The 19199-nt window shown below is 46.2% G+C and overlaps 2 protein-coding genes and 1 non-coding gene across 3 annotated transcripts; 2 read left to right on the top strand and 1 right to left on the bottom strand.

Moving 5' to 3' along the window:
- Positions 1 to 9058: 9058 nt before the first annotated feature.
- Sat2 (spermidine/spermine N1-acetyltransferase family member 2) lies at positions 9059 to 10865 on the bottom strand. The gene is made up of 6 exons (XM_028780152.1): positions 10573 to 10865; positions 10369 to 10420; positions 10120 to 10203; positions 9949 to 10050; positions 9758 to 9798; positions 9059 to 9430 (listed from the first exon to the last, which is right to left on the bottom strand). The coding sequence occupies exons 1-6, from the start codon at positions 10636 to 10638 to the stop codon at positions 9263 to 9265; spliced, it is 513 nt and encodes a 170-aa protein (XP_028635985.1). The 5' UTR covers positions 10639 to 10865; the 3' UTR covers positions 9059 to 9262.
- Positions 10866 to 13556: 2691 nt separating this feature from the next.
- On the top strand, positions 13557 to 16791 carry Shbg (sex hormone binding globulin). The gene is made up of 8 exons (XM_028780186.1): positions 13557 to 13708; positions 13865 to 13956; positions 14115 to 14304; positions 14586 to 14747; positions 14937 to 15096; positions 15222 to 15358; positions 15688 to 15895; positions 16488 to 16791. Exons 1-8 carry the CDS (start codon positions 13595 to 13597, stop codon positions 16634 to 16636), a joined length of 1212 nt encoding a protein of 403 aa, XP_028636019.1. The 5' UTR covers positions 13557 to 13594; the 3' UTR covers positions 16637 to 16791.
- Positions 16792 to 18556: 1765 nt separating this feature from the next.
- On the top strand, positions 18557 to 18638 carry Trnas-aga. The gene has a single exon. It is a non-coding gene; the product is annotated as a tRNA-Ser (tRNA).
- Positions 18639 to 19199: the final 561 nt, after the last annotated feature.

Below are 19199 nucleotides of genomic sequence, written 5' to 3'. Positions count from 1 at the left end.
CTCCTGGTCGCCTCTCTGCGCTTGCGCAGAAAGAGATGAACGCTCTATCTGTACCATTCCAACCTTCCACTGTCCCTGTCCCTTCCTTTCCCCGCCCCACAACACTGGAAGCAAACCAATCAAGGGAAGAGAGGGACCGCGCTCGCGCCATCGGATTGGACTTCCGCTTCCACAAAGTGGAATTGACACAAAGTGGAATGGAGCCTGGTCAATTTAGGGACGGGCATGCGCCGGAATGACTGCTTGGTCACTTTCACCACCTTTGTCTTTCTTGGTGCGCACACTCCAAAAGGAGGGGGGGGAGGGGGGCGGGGAAACCGAAAGGCAAAAACTGCCCAGTGCGCAGGCGCTGGGCTTTGGCGTCCAGGCGCATGTGTTGACTCTCTGCATCCACAGGAGAATCAAGAGTCACGGTTCTTGGCTTGAGTAGGGTTTTTTGTTTTTTGTTTTTTGTTTTTTTGTTTTTTTTTAAGTTTTGTGAGACAGGGTCTCTTGTGTCCTAGACTGACCATGAATTCACTATATAGTGGAGGAATAGCCTTGAATTCCCAATCCTCCAACCTCCACCTCCCAAGAGCAAAAATTACAGGCATGTCATTGCCATGCTTGCCCTAAGTTGATTCTAATATTCTAGTAAATTCAATGCCGTATGAAAAACAAAATGGCACATAACCTGATACATAAATGCGGAGGAGATTCAAAACAGAAAAAAAAGTCATGGAGTAACTTAAATCACACACTCACAACCTGGCCTAGAAAGTTGGCTCAACTACCAAGCTTAACAACTGGAGTTGTGTTCCTAGACCCACAATATGGAAGAAGATATCCCCCACCTCCTGCAAGTTGTCTACTGACCATCACACATATGACATAACTCATGGTCACCCACACATATAATAGCATAAAATACATGACAGTAAAAATAAGGGGTGTGAGATGGAGAGATGACTCAGTGGTTAAGAGCACTGACTACTCTTCCAGTGGTACTGAGTTCAAGTCCCAGCAACCACATGGTGGCTCACAACCATCTGTCATGGGGCCTGATGTCTGAAAACAGCAACAATGTACTCATATACATAAATAAATATTTTAAAAAATAAAATCGGACCTCGACCAGGGGATCAGGGATCAGCGTTCAAGCTACAAGTTGCGTCATTGGTGGATTCGAGATTAGAGCTGCAGCCACAATGATTGAAGCGGTTTACAACTAGGAAAGGAAGTCCACGTTTGTACAACACCAATGACACCATCAGAAACTTGAAAAAAATTGATAGTGGCCCCAACTGGCACTCATTGGAATAAGATCACTCTTAAAAAGTGGTACAGGGGCCGGGCAGTGGTGGCACACGCCTTTAATCCCAGCACTTGGGAGGCAGAGGCAAGCAGATTTCTGAGTTCGAGGCCAGCCTGGTCTACAGAGTGAGTTCCAGGACAGGGCTACACAGAGAAACCCTGTCTCGAACCCCCCCCCAAAAAAAAAAAAAGTGGTACAGGATTTTAAGGACCATGTGTCTCTGGGAGACGATGAAATCCACAATGGGAACCTGGAGCTCAGTTACCCAGAGAGAGGAATTCCTCCTCCTTGCCCGCCCCACCGGCCTCTTCCACCCTCATTTGACACTGGTATAGGTGCTCATTTCTAACAATTCACACGAATAAAAATGTTGATGCTGAAAAAAAAAAAAAGACAACCCAGTCCTGAGGTTTTGTTTTGTGTCTTTTGAGGTGTTTTAAAAACATTGGATGGGCTGGAACTCAATATGTAGGCCAAGCTGGCCGAAAACTCACAAAGAATCCTCACCTGCCTCTGCCTCCGCAGTGCTAGGATTAAAGTCAGGCACCACAGGCCTGGCAAATAATGCTGGCTTAAATTATTTTAAAATTTGCCTGGCACGATGGTGCATGCTTTTGATCCCGGCACTTGGGAGGCAGTGACAGGCAAATCTCTATGAATTTGAGGACAGCTTGGTCTACATAGTGAGTTCCAAGACAGCTAGGACTATATAGAAAGACTCTGGATGGATAGATAGATAGATGCTAGATAGATAGATAAATTTGGTATGCTAAGACATCTTATTAGCAGTAGGCAGAGGCTGGTGGATCTCTGTGAGCTTATGACTATCCTGGTCTACTTGTGAGTTTCAGGTCAGCCATGGATACATAGTGATAGCGGCTCAAAAACAACAAAAAAAATATTTTTAAAGCCTGGGAGATGTCTCAGTAGGTAGAGGTAGTCACTGTCAACCTGAGTTTAATCTCTAGGCCCCACATAGTTGGAAGTTAAGTAATTCCCACACATTTTCCTCTGACCTCCACACATGAGCAGGTATACATGGCCACAGAAAATAAATAACAAATAGTAAAATTTAACCATCTATAATTCCAGTTTTAAGAGACTGGACATTCCTTCTGGCCTCTGTGGGCATCAGGCACACATGTAGTGCACATACCTACATGCAGCCAAACACTTGTGTACATAAAAGCTAAAAAGAAGAAGCCAGATGGCTCTGTGGTTAAGAGCACTGCCTGCTCTTCCAGAGGTTCTGAGTTCAATTCTCAGCAACCACATGGTGGCTCATAACTATTGATAGTGTGATCTTGTGCCCTCTTCTGGCATTCAGGCGTATGTGCAGATAGGGCACTCATACATTAAATAAATAAGTAAACCTTTAAAAAGAAAAAAAAGCCTCACTATTAGGAGCTGGCAAGATAGCTCAGCAAGTAAGGATGTTTATTTGCAAGACTGGTAACATCCACAGTGTTCTGTGGAGGAGAAAAATGGAATCCTGGAAGATATCCTCTGACTTCAACCATGCTATGGAAAGGTTATTTCTACACACATACATACAAAAATAAATATATGTTTTCTAGTATGTTCTATTAAGCCAAGTAGCGGTGGTACATGACTTTGGTCCCACCACTTGGGAAGCAGAGGCAGGCAGATCTCTGAGTTTGAGGATAGCCTGGTCTACAGAGTGAGTTCCAAGACAGTCAGGGCTAACCAGAAAAACCCTGTCTTGAAAAACCAAAAGAAAAAAAAAGACAAAAAAGAAAAAAGAAAAAGATAAGAAAAAACGAAAAGAAAAAAATGTCCTATAAGCATAGTAGATATCCTCTGTAATTCTAACATTTGAGAGGCAGAGAAAAAAGAATTGCAAATTCCAAGGCAGCCTGAGAGACCTAGCAAGACTACTAAATTTTAGAAATAATATGCTCTGTCAGAGGGCAGATTGCCTTTGTTATTAGTAGTATTAGTATTAGTATAATTATTAAGTGAAATTGAGGCCAGTCTGTGCAACTTAATGAGATCTTACCTCGAAACTAAAAGCCACGTGTGTGTCTAGCTTAGTAGTAGTGCGCTTGCCACAGCAGATGCAAGACCCTAGGTTCAATCACAAAAAGACAAATATTACATGTTTTCTCTCAAATACAGAATTTATGCTTAAATATGTATGTATACACGTAATGAAAGTGGAAGCAGGGCCCAGCGGTGGTGGCACACACCTTTAATCCCAGCACTTGGGAGGCAGAGGCAGGCGGATTTCTGAGTTCGAGAGTTCGAGGCTAGCCTGGTCTACAGAGTGAGTTCCAGGACAGCCAGGACTACACAGAGAAACCCTGTCTCAAAAACACTTGAAAAAGAAAAAAAAAAGAAAGTGGAAGCAGGCTATTAGGGAAGGCGGTCCTAATGGGAGGAGGATGAGGTAATGCTGTGAAATACAATACAGAATTTTTTCTCATAGAATCTAGATTCAACAGCACATATACATATGTGGTCATATATAAAACATGAAAATGAAAGAGTGATTCCTTGAGGAGACAAGCACCAGAGTAGGAAAGAAATAGGTGAAGGCTGTGGACGGGTATACTATGGGCAAGGTACAGTGACTCATGTATTTGATATGTTAATTAAAACAAAAAATCCAAAACAGGCTTGAGAACTTTCACAAAGCTAAATATGGGAAGTTTCCTGGATGGTGGTCCACCTGGACTGGGCAAGATGCCCCAGCTTAGTGCTCCTATTCCTTCATCTGTAACCTTTGCAGTAACATCCTTAATAATAAACTGTAAACTTGTTTGCTAATTCTGTAGGCCATCCTAGCAGAGTCACTGGATCCAAACAGAGGCTATGGTAACCTGATTTACAACTGGTTGGTCAGAAGCATTGCTAAAACAACCTGGGACTTGACTTTGGCACCTGAACTCAATGAAACAGGCTGAACCCACCATAACCTGTGGGATCTGGGATCTGCACCCTCTCCAGACAAATGATGTAGAAACAGTTGAGTTCAATGATTTCCCACTAGTGTTAGCTGTGCTTGGTCTTTGTGTGTGCGCAGGTGTGTGTTTGGGTATTCATGTACTTGCAGGGGTATGGAAGTTAGAAGTCAAGGCTGAAGGTCTTCCCCAAACATTTTTCATTTTTTTTAAGTTTTATTATATTTCTTTGTTGGAGCAGACATACCATTGCACAACTATCAAGAACTATCAACAGGAGATGCAACTCAGGCCCTCAGAAAGGATCATCTCAACGCCTCACTATCTTATGTATGTGTTTGGTTGATTTGATTTCCTTTTGGTTTTGAGTCATGGTCTCTCTACATAGCCCTATCTATCCTGGAACTCACAGAGATCCACTGGCCTCTACTTATGGAGTGCCTGAATCAAAAACATGCTTGACCACCCTTGGTACTACCATTTTTTTTTTTTTTGAGAAAGGGCCTCTCAGTGAACCTCGATCTCACCCATTCCATGACTCCCTGTCCCCACCTCCCCAGCACTGAGATTTCAAGTGCACACTGCAGTACCAGTCTTTTATGGGAGTATCACAGATTCAAATGTAGGTCTTCATACTTCCCAGGCAAAGATTTTACTGACTGAAGCATCTTCTCTGCTCCTGCTATAATTGTTAAGGTCACAACAGTGTTCGGTTGATGGAGGTGATTGAAGGTACAGGAAAAACTGAATTTGAATCTTCTTTAATAGAGCCAGAAGTAAATATTCTCTCGGCTGAGTTGTATCTTTAAAAATAATCAGGGCTGCCGGGCGGTGGTGGCGCACGCCTTTAATCCTAACACTTGGGAGGCAGAGGCAGGTGATTTCTGAGTTCCAGGACAGCCTGGTCTACAGAGTGAGTTCCAGGACAGCCAGGGCTACACAGAAAAACCCTGTCTCGAAAAACCAAAAACCAAAAACCAAAAACAAAAACAAAAAATAAAACAAAAAAAAAAAATCAGGGCTGGAGAGACGGCTCAGTGATTAAGAGCAGGTCCTGAGTTTAATTCCCAGCAACCACATGGTAGCCTACAACCACAGCAATGAGATCTGATGCCCTCTTCTGGTGTGTCTGAGGACAGTGACAGTATGCTGACATACATAAAAAAATAAAATTAAAAAAAAAAAATAGCCAGAGGGCTGGAGAGATGGCTCAGTGGTTAAGAGCACTGACTGTTCCTCCAGAGGTCCTGAGTTCAATTCCCAGCAACCACATGGTGGCTCACAACCATCTGTAATGGGATCCGATGCCCTCTTCTGGTGTGTCTGAAGACAGCGACAGTGTACTCATATAAATAATAAATAAATACATCTTTAAAAAAAATTCAGAAACTGTTGGGGAGATGGCTGTGGTTAAGAGCACTGCCTGCTCTTCCAGAGGTTCTGAGTTCAATTCCCAGCAACCACATGGTGACTCATAATCGGCTGTACTGGGATCTGATGCCCTTTTCTGGCATGCAGGTATACATGCAGAAGGAGCACTCATATACATTAAGTAAATAAATAAATATTTTTATTTATTTTTATTTTTTAAAGTTTTCTTTATTTATATGTAAGTACACTGTAGCTGTCTTCGGACACCCCATAAGAGGGCATCAGATCTCATTATGAGATGGCTGTGAGCCACCATGTGGTTGCTGGGATTTGAACTCATGACCTCTAGAAGAGCAGTCAGTGCTCTTAACCGCTAAGCCATCTCACTAGCCCTAAATAAATATTTTTAAAATTAGATGATTTTTTAAATATTGAGTATTGAATCCAGAGGAGTGTATCTGCTACAGAATCCTGGAACTGGGAAGATATGATTTAATGGTCTTTTAAAATTTTTACTTATTTATTTATTTTTATGTGTTTTGCCTGCAGGTCTATGTCTGTGTGAGGGTGCCAGATCCCCTGGAACTGGAGTTAAAAATAGTTATGAGCTCCATGTGGGCACTGGGACTTGAACCTGGGTCCTCTGGAAGAACAGCCAGTGCTCTTAAGCACTGAATCTCTTTCTAGTCCCTTGGTTTCTATTTATTAAGACAGAGTTACAGTGGCTCCAGAGATGGCTCAGTGGTTAAGAGCACCATCTGCTCTTCCAGAGGTTCTGAGTTCAATTCTCAGCAACCACATGGTGGCTCACAGCCATCTATAATGGGATTTGGTGCCCTCTTTTGGTAACTAGGTGTATATGCAGGGAAAATTGTGTGTAGACTCGATAAATGAGTAAATCTTTGAAAAGAAAAAAAAAAAAAGAGTTGCTTCTGTAACTCAGGCTCACCTAGAACTTATTGTGGAGCCCAGCCTGGCCATCAAATCATCCTCCTACCTCATCTTTCTAAGTTTTGGGATCACCATGTCTGCCTTGAGATTGTGGAATTTCTGTTGTTGACATTATTTTTAATGTATTTATTTAACTTAATGGATGCCTTGCCTGATCATATGCACATGCCCATGTGTGGGCCTGAGGCCCAGGTATGGATGTTGGATTCCCCAGGAACTGGAGCTGTATGTGATTTTATACCATGTGGGTCCAGAAAATCAAAACCTTATCCTGCAGAAGAGCACAAACTGTTTTCAGCTGCTGAGCCATTTCACCAGCCCTTTACATTGAAATCAAACCCAGGACTTATCAAAGACTAGGGAGGTGCTATTCCTGGCCCCAACTAAACAGTTTTTGTTTTGTTTGTTTTTGATGAAAATTTATTTATTTGTGTATTTTATGAATATACATCCTTTGTCTCCATTTGTGCCTGCACACCAGAAGAGGGTTATAGACATGTGTGAGCTGACCTGTAGGTGCTGGGAATTGAACTCAAGACCTCTGGAAGAGGTCAAGACCTCTAAACTTCTGAGCCATCTCTCCAGCCTCATAATGCATTGTCCTTCCTTTCCTCCTCCTTTTCCTTCCTCTTCTTTTTCTTTTTTCTCTCCCCCCTCCCCCCAGACAAGGTTTCTCTGTATAGCCCTGGCTGTCCTGGAACTTGCAATGTTGACCAGGCTAGCCTCACACTCAGGGATCTGCCTGCCTCTGCCTCCCAAGTGCTGGGATTAAAGGCCTGTGCCACCATACCTGACTTTAAAAATCTTTTTTATTTTGAGACAGGATTTCGCCAAATCTTTAAGAATTCTCAAATTGGGCTGGAGAGATGGCTCGACAGTTAAGAGCACTGACTGCTCTTCCAGAGGACCACAGTTCAATTCCCAGCACCCACAAGACAGCTCACAACCATCTATACCTCCAAGATCTGACACCCTTACACAGACAGACAGACATGCAGGTAAAATACCAACGTACATAAAAGAAAAATAAATTATTTTTTTTTAAAAATTAAAAAATACAAAAGGAAACAAGGGCTGGGGATGTAGCTCAGTTGTTAGATAGTATGCCCTCCTAGCAGGCATGAGCCTATCCCTAAGGCCTCCATGAAGTGGGCATGGTGGGAGTGAATACCTGCTATCTCGGCACTCCAGCAGAGCATCAGAAGTTCAAGGTTGTTCTTGGCTACACAGGGAGTTGGAGGCCAGTCTGGGCTAGAGACTGTCTCAAAACAACAAGACAAAAGAGGACTGAGGTGGTGGCACACACTTTGAATCCCACACTCTCAAGGAGTAGTAAATCTGAGTTCTAGGCCAGTCTGATGGTCTACACAGTGAGTTTCAGACCAGCCAGAGCTACATAGTGTAGACCCTGTCTTAAAAGAAGATAGGAAGAGGGCGCTGGAGAGATGGCTCAGTGGTTAAGAGCACTGACTGCTCTTCCAGAGGTCCTGAGTTTAATTGCCATCAACCACATGGTGGTTCACAACCATTTGTAATGGGATCTGATGCCCTCTTCTGGTGTGTCTGAAGAAAGCAAGAGTACTCATACATAAAACAAACAAATCTCTTACAAAGAAAAAAAAAAGAAAGAAAGAAAAGAAAAAAGAAGGAAAATATCCTGTTTAATGTTTCCAGTGTTTTAAAGATTTTGGTTTCGCCGGGCAGTGTTGGCGCACGCCTTTAATCCCAGCACTTGGGAGGCAGAGGCAGGTGGATTTCTGAGTTCCAGGACAGCCAGGGCTACACAGAGAAACCCTGTCTCGAAAAACCAAAAGAAAAAAAAAAAGATTTTTGTTTCGTTTAATTTTACTTTATTGTAGTCTATGTCAAATTAGTAATAAGGAGATTAAAAAGAATTTTTTTTTTAATGAAACAGGTCTCACTTTTCCTGGTGGGCCCCAACCTGAGCTCAAGATTTTCATACCCCCGTCAGCTCCCCAGTACCGTGCCATCACACCTACCTAGCAGAGTTTGATTAGTTAAGGGGAGGCACTTGCTCCTTCTCAGTGTCCCTTGAAATGCTGACAGAAACTCGAGGTTTGTGGCCTTTAGTGCATCAGTCCTAAAATATCTTTGGGTTCCAAAGATGACTGACAAGCTTGATATACCATTGTCTATACCCTCTTGTTCTTCTTTCTATATAGCAGACTACAGGTAAGACTAGGGTGCCTAGAGTCCTTGGGGCCCACCAATACTCCTGCCTCTTTGGCTATCCCGGCCTATTGCATGAGATACCAACTACCTTTGACTGCTAGAAGCATGAGCACATCCACTTCCATGTTCTCTCTCTCTCTCTCTCTCTCTCTCTCTCTCTCTCTCCCTCTCTCTCTTCTCTCTCTCTCTCTCTCCCCTCTCCCCTAGCTCCTCCTCCTCTCCTTACTCCTCCTCTTCTTCTCACTCCACCCACCTTAGCTCCTCTTACACCAGCCCTCATCAGAGCAATATTCAAACAGAAGGTTTTCAAAATGGCTGCGCAGCATATCATCTGCCCATTAGGGCAAAGTATTTTATTTGTGGTTCCTAACAAGGCTTCTCTCCCCTTACTTCCACTCTCCCTATATTTCAGAAATCTGCACCCTGGGAAGCCTCTGGGTGTGTGTCTGTCTGGGGCAGTGCCTGTGGATATGGTCTTAGGAAAGCTTGATATGGTGATCCCAAAGAAGCAGGAGAGAGAGGGGATAAGTCAGCATCTTGCCAATTCTCTCATTGCCTCTCCTTCGAATCGAAAGGAGAGCCAGCCTTCTGCTTCGGTCAGGTCTTTAGCCCCTAGAGACTTGTACAAGTTCACAGCCTTCTTGTTCCAATCCAGAACTGCCAGACGGAGCTGGGAGCACCCCTTATGGAGGGCAACCTGTAGGAGAAGACATATACTTACTGCCCAGGGCTCAGAAGAGAATGGCTGGGCAGTGGTGGTGGCTCACACTTTTAATTCCTGCAGAGGCAGGCAGACCTCTGAGTTCGAGACCAGTTTGGTCTACAGAGCAAGTTCCAGGACAATCAGGACTACACAGAGAAACCCTGTCTTGAACAACAAACAACAAAAAGAAGATGAGTCTTTCTCATCCCTTATACAACCTTGACACTCACATTTGTCTGTTTGTTTGTTTGTTTGTTTGGCTGACTGGCTGGCTTTTGTGTGGGGTGGTGACTAGTTTATAAACCCCACCCCTTTACTCACCTCAGCCACCTTTTGGATTATTTTGGTACCAATCCCGTGACCTATAGTGGAGAAAGGGACAGGAGGGACTGTTATTTGAGTTGAAAGGGTATCAAAGGAAACCATAGGCTGAGATTGAGGGGAGGGAATGGGTCTGAGGACTATTCCGTGGGTCTGTGGGCACTCTGTCCACCCTTAGCCCTAGCCAGTACCCCGATATTGCGGCATCACATAGATGTCTTCCAGATAAATGTTTCGTCCTGTCCATGTGCTGTAGATGAAGTAGTAGACCCCATAGCCCACGACAAGGGACTCTGAAAATGAGAGAGAAGGGTAAGGCTTCTGAGAGAAAAGACATGGAGGATGCCCAGAAGCTTCCTTACCTTGTGGCTCCCCAGGTGCTGGAATAATCTCTGCCACCAAACAGTGAAATAAAGGGTTTTCTCCAAAGCCATCTGCTCTCAGAGCTGTAGAGATTGGAGGTATGAGAGAAAAGGCGGGGTGTGGGGGGAAGGATGGCGAACTGGATTAAAGCCCAGTCCAGTAGTTACAATCCTAGGAATCCAGTCTTCTACCCCCTCAACCTCCACACCCCTGTCTCAATCAGGACCCAGGTGCACAGCCCCACCCACCTTCTTCATTGATCTTCACCTGATGGGTCAGTTTCTCGAACTCTGCCAGTTCCTACAACGGGGGTATCAAGACAACATTAAGGAAGGAAAGCCCTGATGCTCTGAGAACAGGGTCCAAAGGTACACCTTCATTTCTGACTCCCCTAACCCCTGCGAAGCTCCTCCCAGCGCCCCTGGCACTGATTTCCAACCCGCAGTCTTCACCCGGATCATCCTCATAATGTCTCCACAATCGCTCTCCCTGGCCTCTCGGATTCTCGTGGAAGCCATCCCGAGCCTCACTGTCAAAAATCAAAGATCAAGGACAACTCCCGCGTCAGCAGAACCGCGAAAGGGCCTGCAGCTCAGGTCTCAAAGGGCTGGGAGCGAGAAGCAGAAGAAATGCTAGAAGCTCCCAGACAGGATTCTGGCAGCAACCAGTCTCAGCCCGGAGGATTAGCCGGCCTGGTGGTCTCTTCTACCAGAAAAGGCCTTAAATTGTGCGCCCTCCAGGCCTCCCTCCAGCCAATCAGCTTGCAGGCCATTCCCCACCCCCGGATCCCGCCTTGCCCCCGCAGGTCCAGTGACTGGGCTCCGCGCCCGGACTACTTAAGCTTCCTGTTCCAGCATGTGTCCTACGTACCCCAGGCTCGAGAGTCCTCTCTTACGCTGCTTTAGTTAATGTATGCTCCAGTTGGCTGCTTTAGTTTTTACTCTTAGCTAACCATTGGGGCATCCCAGACCCTAAGGGAACCCATGACCCACAGCCTTTCCTGTAACTGTCTTTGGTAGTGGACACCTTGTGTGCTGCCTCTGGCAGCTCTCCCTCCCTCCCTCCTTCTTTGATTCTGGGCATTGAATCCAGTATCTCTGGTTTTTGGTTTTTTTTTTTTTTTTTCGAGACAGGGTTTCTCTGTATAGCCCGGGCTGTCCTGGAACTCACTCTGTAGACCAGGCTGGTCTCGAAGTCAGAAATCCGCCTGCCTCTGCCTCCCGAGTGCTGGGATTAAAGGCGTGCGCCACCACCGCCCGGCGAATCCAGTATCTCTGAACACGCTGGGAAAGCCCTACACTCACACTCTGCTTCCTGTAGCAGTTTTGTGGCTCATACTGTTGTCCTCAAAGGAACAGTCGTGTTTTAACGTTTCCACGTTAGGTCCTGTAATGAATCCTTGTAATTAACAGCAACAGCAGGTCCCTCATTCTTTTTTTTTCCTCCTTTATTTCTGATAGGGTCTTCAGGGAGTGGAAAATTTTCCTGGCTAGGCTCGGCTCAAATTTGCTGTGTAGCCAAGGGTGACCTAGAACTCCTGATTTTCCTGCCTCTACCTCACAAGTGCTGGGATTATATATGTCACCGTATCTGACATAGCCTCAAACCTTTGATGTTCTGGGCTCATTACCCCTTTTTCTCCAGTAGCAACTGGGACTACAGTCTTGTGCCACCACATCTGCCTCTTTTTTTGTTTTTTTTTTTTGTTTGTTTGTTTGTTTTTCGAGACAGGGTTTCTCTGTGTAGTCCTGGCTGTCCTGGAACTCACTTTGTAGACCAGGCTGGCCTCGAACTCAGAAATCCGCCTGCCTCTGCCTCCCAAGTGCTGGGATTAAAGGCGTGCGCCACCACTGCCCGGCTGCCTCTTTTTTTTTAAATTTTAATTTAATTTAATTTATTTATTTATTTGAGAGAGGGCTATGTAGTCTTGGTTGGCCTAGAAATGGCTGTATAGAACTGGCTGGTCTCTATCACACAGAGCTCCACCTGCCTTTGCCTCGCAAGTGCTGAGAGTAAAGGAGACTAAATGTGAATTTGGTTCTTAGCACCCAGATCAAGAAGAGGCTCGCAAACAAAACACCTGTAAATCCAGCTCCAGAGGATCCAGCCTCTCTTCTGGCCTCCTCTGGCAACTGCAGCCTCATCCCATAGATATATATACACATAATTTAAAATTCATTATCGCTGGCCTGGAACTCCCAATGTAGACCAGGCAGACTCACAGAGATCCACCTGCCTCTGCCCTCCCAAGTGATGGGATTAAACCAGTGTACAACTATGCTCAGCTAGAAATATTTGTTGCTTTTTTTCATTATTTTAGTGCGTGCACACACACCCACCTGTGTGTCTGTGTCTGCTCATGTATGTATGTATATGTGTGCGTATGCATGTGTGTAATGTGCCAGTGTACACATGTGCACATGTGTGTATGTGGTGGTCAGAAACAATTCTCAAGGGGGGATGGAGAGATGGATCAGCGGTTAAGAGCACTGACTGCTCTTCCAAGAAGTCCTGAGTTCAATTCCCAGCAACCACATGATGGCTCACAACTATCTGTAGTGGGAATCTGATGCCCCCTTCTGGTGTGTCTGAGGAAAGCAACAGTGTACTCATATACATTAAATAAATAAATAAATCTTAGAGAAGAAAAAAAAAAACAGTTCTCAGGAGACATTTTCCTCCATCTGTCGTGTGGATCCTGTGGAATGGACTCAGGTCATCAGGCTTGGTAGCAGGTGCTTTTACCCACTGGGTCATCTACATTTCCACCATCTTTTAGAATAGTCTTTCTGTGTGGTCCAGACTAGCCTTGAACTCATGATTTTACTGCCTCAATCTTCTCAGTGCTTGGGTTGTAGGCAGATTTCTTTTTAGTATCCATTAAACACACAGAGAAACAATAGTGTCTTGTGAGAGCAACCTCACAGGTCTGGGAGGACTACGGGAGGCATTCACTTTGGATCCCGGGCATTCTGCCTACATTGTTTCAACCTCACTCCCAGCAGCTCCACAGAAGAAGGATTATGTTCCTCATTTACCCGACAAGGTCACTGAAGCACAAAGGTGAAGCATGTCTCCCTAGGTCAGTCAGCAAGATATCTGGATTCCACACCTCAGTGTTAGCCTTGACAGGATGCTAGTTAAGCAGGGAGGACTGTTTCCAGATCTCAAGTGAACCTAGGCAGCCTCCCCTCGTGGGAGGAGGGCTTGGAGGAGCCACACCAGATAATAGTGGAGGAGGAGAAGAGACGTTCTCTATAGATCTCTTGGCTGCAGGGGATAGTAGTGGAGGGACTCTGTCCCTCACCTCATTTGCCTTCAGAGGGGCCGCACAGGCAGGGTCAGTGTCCCTATCTCCTGCCCCCCTTCTTCCCCCGGATCAACCTTTAACCCTCCACCACCCATGTGCGAGGCTACCTACCCCCACTGGTTCTCCTCAGATAGTCTGAGCCACTGGGTGGACGGCTGCTAACTATGGAGAAGAGAGACTCTGGGGCCTCCTTGCATTGGCGACTGCTTCTGCTATTGTTACTACTGACGACGCCTACCCACCAGGGACGGGCCCTGAGACACATTGATCCTACCCAGGTGCAAAAACGGGATAGGATTCTCAGCGTCTCTGTATTTAAATGAGCTTTATTTTAGCTCTGTCTTTCCCCTTTCTCTCCTCCTCTGACTCTGTAACTAACTGTACCTTTCTGTCTCTGAAATGTCTTTGGTCAGCTTTTTTCTTTTTCCTGACAGAGTGCTCAGGACCCTCCTGCTAAGTACCTCAGCAATGGCCTAGGACAAGAGCCTGTCGCTGTTATGACCATTGACCTCACCAAAATCAGCAAGTATGGGAGCCACTTGGCCTCTTCACCCAGTCCTCTGACCTCCCGTCCTCATCTGCTCTCTCCCTTCCCCTAACTGTCTTTCCCCCCCGAGTTCTTCTTCCCCCAACCCTGAAGCCCCACATATCCCATATACAGTCTTCCTTTCTGTGTCCCCCCAGACCCTATTCCTCCTTTGAGTTTCGAACCTGGGATCCAGAGGGAGTGATTTTTTATGGGGATACCAACACTGAAGATGATTGGTTCATGCTGGGACTTCGAGATGGCCAGCTTGAAATCCAGCTGCACAATCTCTGGGCTCGGCTTACAGTAGGCTTTGGTCCTCGGCTGAATGACGGGAGATGGCACCCGGTAAGAGAACTCTGCCACCGTGGGTAGGGGTCACCTTCATGTGATCTGAGGAAGAACAGGAGCATCCCTTCAACATGATCCTCTGTCTCACTGACACACAATCTCTGTGAAGTAGTTATTCTTCCTGTTTCATTAGATGGGAATCCCAAGGCTGAGTCAGTACGGAGGCAACACGTCTGAGTGAGCCAAGCATGTGTCTTAAGAGCATCTTCTTTCAGCTGTACAGCTGCCCCTGAGACGGCTCAGGACCCTCTCATTCTGCTTCTGACCACCTCCTGCAGGTGGAGCTGAAGATGGCCGGGGATTCCCTGCTGCTGTGGGTGGATAGAAAGGAGCTGCTATGCCTGAGACAAATCTCTGCATCCCTGGCTGACCACGCCCAGACCAGCATGAGGATTGCACTAGGGGGGCTCCTCCTCCCCACTTCCAAACTTCGGTTACCGGTAACTGTATCCCAGGGCTAAGCTATGGAAATCTAAATTCAGGTTTTAGGGAGAAGTAGGTTGAGCAAAAGCTACATAGGGAAGAACTAAATACTTTTGTTTCTAAGGAAATTTGCTACAGTTTGGGGTTCAGATGCCCTAATGCCACCAGCCAATAATTTCCCTCCCTTCCACTCCCACTCACTTCAGCTCGATCCTGCCCTGGACGGCTGCATACGTCGAGATATCTGGCTGGGCCACCAGGCCCAGGTCTCAACTTCTGCCCATACTAGCCTTGGAAACTGTGATGTGGACCTGCAACCTGGACTGTTCTTCCCTCCAGGGACCCATGCAGAATTCAGTCTCCAAGGTAGACTTTGAATCTCTTTCTCCTCCATGGCCAGCTCTGCCTCCTGCTGTCTGTCTCTAACAGCATGCTCATCTCTCCATAAAACCCAAGTTGTAAGGCCTGAGGAGGATTGTCTCTCCCCCTAGACATTCCCCAGCCTCATGCAGACCCCTGGACCTTTTCTCTGGAGCTAGGATTTAAGCTGGTGGATGGTTCAGGACGACTCCTTGCTCTTGGGACAGGAACAAATTCTTCTTGGCTTACCCTTCACCTCCGAGACCAAGTAAAGGGATAGGGCGGGATTCTGGGTATATGTAGTGGATTATGGGGAAATGAGGCAAGGGAGGCTTTTAATCATAGGCTTCAGGAGGCATTCTGATCAGTGTGGACGGCCTAGGACATATCTTGTAGTTGTCCACAAAATGCAAACAGCTTTTTACCTAGAATGCATGTTTATTTGGGGCTGGAGATTGTTTCATAGAAGGTCAAACCAGGAAGCTGCATGGGAGTATAGATCAGAGGCCGAATTAAAGTAGCTAGAGGGACTACAAGGTTTAGCTGTGGCTCATTCTTTCTGGTCTTAATGCCTGTCTCTGCCCCCACCCACTGCAGAACTTGGTTCTGTCTTCTGAAGCAGAACCTAAACTAGTTTTACCCTTGGACGTGGGACTCTCTCTTCAGCTGAAGCTGGATCTATTCAAAGTGGCCTTGAGCCAAGGACCAAAGATGGAAGTCCTTTCTATGTCTCTTTTGAGACTTCCCTCCCTCTGGAGACTCTGGTCCCACCCTCAGGGACATCTCTCCCTAGGGGCTTTACCAGGTAAGAGAAGGCCATATAAGTATGTTAGCTGAAGAAGAGAGAACACATTCTGAAGGAAGAAACTGCTGGGAGGAGAGAGGGATGGCTCGTGGGGCATTGCTCAAGTACAGAGTGTAAACCTATCATTCATGAGGGTTGTGTGTGGTTTTAAAACTAGAAAATTAAGGCTGGACAGTGGTGGCGCACGCCTTTAATCCCAGCACTTGGGAGGCAGAGGCAGGCAGATTTCTGAGTTCGAGGCCAGCCTGGTCTACAGAGTGAGTTCCAGGACAGCCAGGGCTACACAGAGAAACCCTGTCTCAAAAAACCTAAAAAAAAATAAGAAAAAGAAAATTAAAGTGGAATACAAAGGGGGCTCAGGGGAGCCAGGCATCATGGGTGTGTGTGTGTGGTATATACAATTTACAATCAACACTAGAGAGCAGGCAGGAGGAATGCGTGTACAAGGCTAGGCTAGCCTGGGCTACATAGCAAAACTCTAAAAAAAAAAAACTTTAAAAGGGTAAGAAAGTGACTGTGGAAATTCTGAGTATGAAGCTGGAGCTCTGGGGTCTGAGCCACCGTGATGTTTTGCACCATCCTTCTCCTCTAGGAGAGGACTCTTCTGCTTCCTTTTGCCTGAGTGACCTTTGGGTACAAGGACAGAGACTGAATATAGACCAGGCCCTGAGCAGAAGCCAGGACGTCTGGACTCACAGCTGCCCTCAGAGTCCTAGCAATGATACCCAGACCTCCCGCTAGCCCCTTTTGAGAAGCAGGCATGGTGGTGCACATCTTTAAACCCAGGAGAGGTGAAGTTGGGAGAATCAGGACCTCAAGGTTATCCTTGGCTACATGTTTGAGGTCAGCCTGGGCTACGTGAAACCCTGTCTTTAAAAATAAAAAAGAACTTTGGATGCAACTGACTCATTTATTCAACAAATATTTACTGTACTCTGGCAGTGGATCAGGCAATGAGGCAAGCAGTGAGATATATTGAAGAACAAAACAACCATGCTACCTTTGGATGCTCATGGACCCATAGGAGAGGTGGGTTTGCTTCAGGGGGCAACAAATAGAAGGATAAGTGGAAGATACATGTGTTGCAAAAGTGCACTTCAAAAGTTGTGCACGTGCAGAGACAATGAGCTATGACATAGTCGGGAAGGCAAAGAGTTTTCCTGAGGATGTGGCACCTTAGGCTGAGCCCCAGGAACAGGAACCACGGACACGCACACACACACACCACTTTCTGGAAGCCAGGAGCCTGCCCTCTTCTCCAACACCTACATTCTGAGGCTCCAGGTTCCCATCTCTCAAGTCAGTATAGAAATGTGTCTGGCCGGGCAGTGGTGGCACACGCCTTTAATCCCAGCACTTGGGAGGCAGAGGCAGGCGGATTTCTGAGTTCGAGGCCAGCCTGGTCTACAGAGTGAGTTCCAGGACAGCCAGGGCTACACAGAGAAACCCTGTCTCAAAAACAAAAACAAAAACAAAAAAAAGAAAATAGAAATGTGTCTGGGTCATTCTTGTCTTTGGCATGGCCTCTGCTGTCCAGGGAAGGGGCAGCAGGGGGCGTAAGAGTGTCACACAGAGATGGGGCAAGAGTTCTGGGAAAGACCGGGAAGGAATGAAAAAAAGCTCGGAGTGCGAAGCTTTCCTTGCCTGTGGGAGGTCCTGGGTTCGGTCCCCATCAGCGGCCAAAACAGGAGAGAAAGACAGGGCAGAGGGGTCAAAACAGCAACTCTCCTAGTTTCGTCTTTGTTGCTGTCCCAGAGGCGTTTGTATTTTTCCATTAAACAAACAAACAAAAAAAGTTTGTACTGGTTCCAACTGGAAAGAAAAGGCAGATTCAGAAAATGTTCTGCCATCAAAGAGTTTAGGGAGGGATTGGGGCTGTTGCTCCACGGTTGACTGCCAGCGGGGAACCCAGGATCGGACTTGTAACACCGCGTAAAGTGGGCGTGGTGCGAGTAGTTGGAAAAGGACTTGCGGAAGTTCGCAGTTATCCTCTAGAAGGAGGCCTGCCTGTACTGGAATCGACTTGCTGGGTCAGTTCGGGTTTTTGTTTTGTTTTTGTTTTTTGTGGTGCTGTTGATGGAGTCAGAATGTGTGCATGCTACCCCACCACTCTACCACTACAAGGACATCTGTAACATCTGTAGCCGGAGAGCCTGTCTAAAAATCAAAAGAGAATGTGGTGGCCCTCACTCTCCAAGGGAACCTTAATGCCCAAGCCTCAGGCTCCATGTCTCAGCTTTTTTTTTTTTTTTTTTTTTTTTTTTTTTTTTTTTCAGATTCATTGTGCCCTAGCTGCCAAGGCGTCCTTAGGCTCCAGCCCTCTGTGTCTCTCAGTCTAACTATGCTGCCTTTGCTGCCCTGGAACTTGTTATGTAGACCACACTGATCTCACATGAAGTCACAAAAGTTCTCCTGACTGCCACAGGAGTGAGTGAACCACTATGCCCTTCCTTACTCAAGAAATTGGAAACAAGCCGGGCAGTGGTGGCACACACCTTTAATCCCAGCACTTGGGAGGCAGAGGCAGGCAGATTTCTGAGGCCAGCCTGGTCTACAGAGTGAGTTCCAGGACAGCCAGGGCTATACAGAGAAACCCTGTCTTGAAAAACAAAAAACAAACAAACAAACAAACAAACAAAAAGAAAAACCGAAAAAATACCAGTAGTCGTGGCCGAGTGGTTAAGGCAATGGACTAGAAATCCACTGGGTTCTCCCCACACAGGTTCAAATCCTGCCGACTACGGGCAATGGGAATGCTTGCCGGGCAGTGGTGGCGCACGCCTTTAATCCCAGCACTTGGGAGGCAGAGGCAGGTGGATTTCTGAGTTCGAGAGTTCGAGGCTAGCCTGGTCTACAGAGTGGACAGCCAGGGTTACACAGAGAAACCTTGTCTCGAAAAACCAAAACCAAAACGAAAAAAAAACTTGAAAAGAACTTGGAAACCAGTCCTGATGAGAATCTCCAATATCTTTCCTCTCTTTTTCCTTTTTTTTTTTTTTGAGAAGAATAGAAGGTTTACTTTAAATTTATTTACTTATTTTTGTTGTGTTGTCTGTCCCACCTCCCACCCCACACCCCTGGCTGTCCTGAAACTCACTGTGTAAAACAGGCTGCCCTCTGATTCACAAAGATCCACCTGCCTCTGTTTCCCGAGTGCTGGGATCTGAGTCATGCTCTCTCCCTCTGCTCCCATCTCCCCAACCTCTTTTTGAGAAAGGATCTCGAGTATTCCAGGCTGGCTTCAAACTTGATATGTAGTCAAAGGAGACCTTGAATTGCCTCCCACTCACCCCCGCTCCTTCTG

The sequence above is a fragment of the Grammomys surdaster genome, unplaced genomic scaffold (assembly GCF_004785775.1).
Source record: "Grammomys surdaster isolate TR1022 unplaced genomic scaffold, NIH_TR_1.0 364, whole genome shotgun sequence".
Classification (NCBI taxonomy): domain Eukaryota; kingdom Metazoa; phylum Chordata; class Mammalia; order Rodentia; family Muridae; genus Grammomys; species Grammomys surdaster.
Note: the sequence above shows the minus strand (reverse complement) of the source record. Positions and strands in the feature narration are given on the sequence as shown.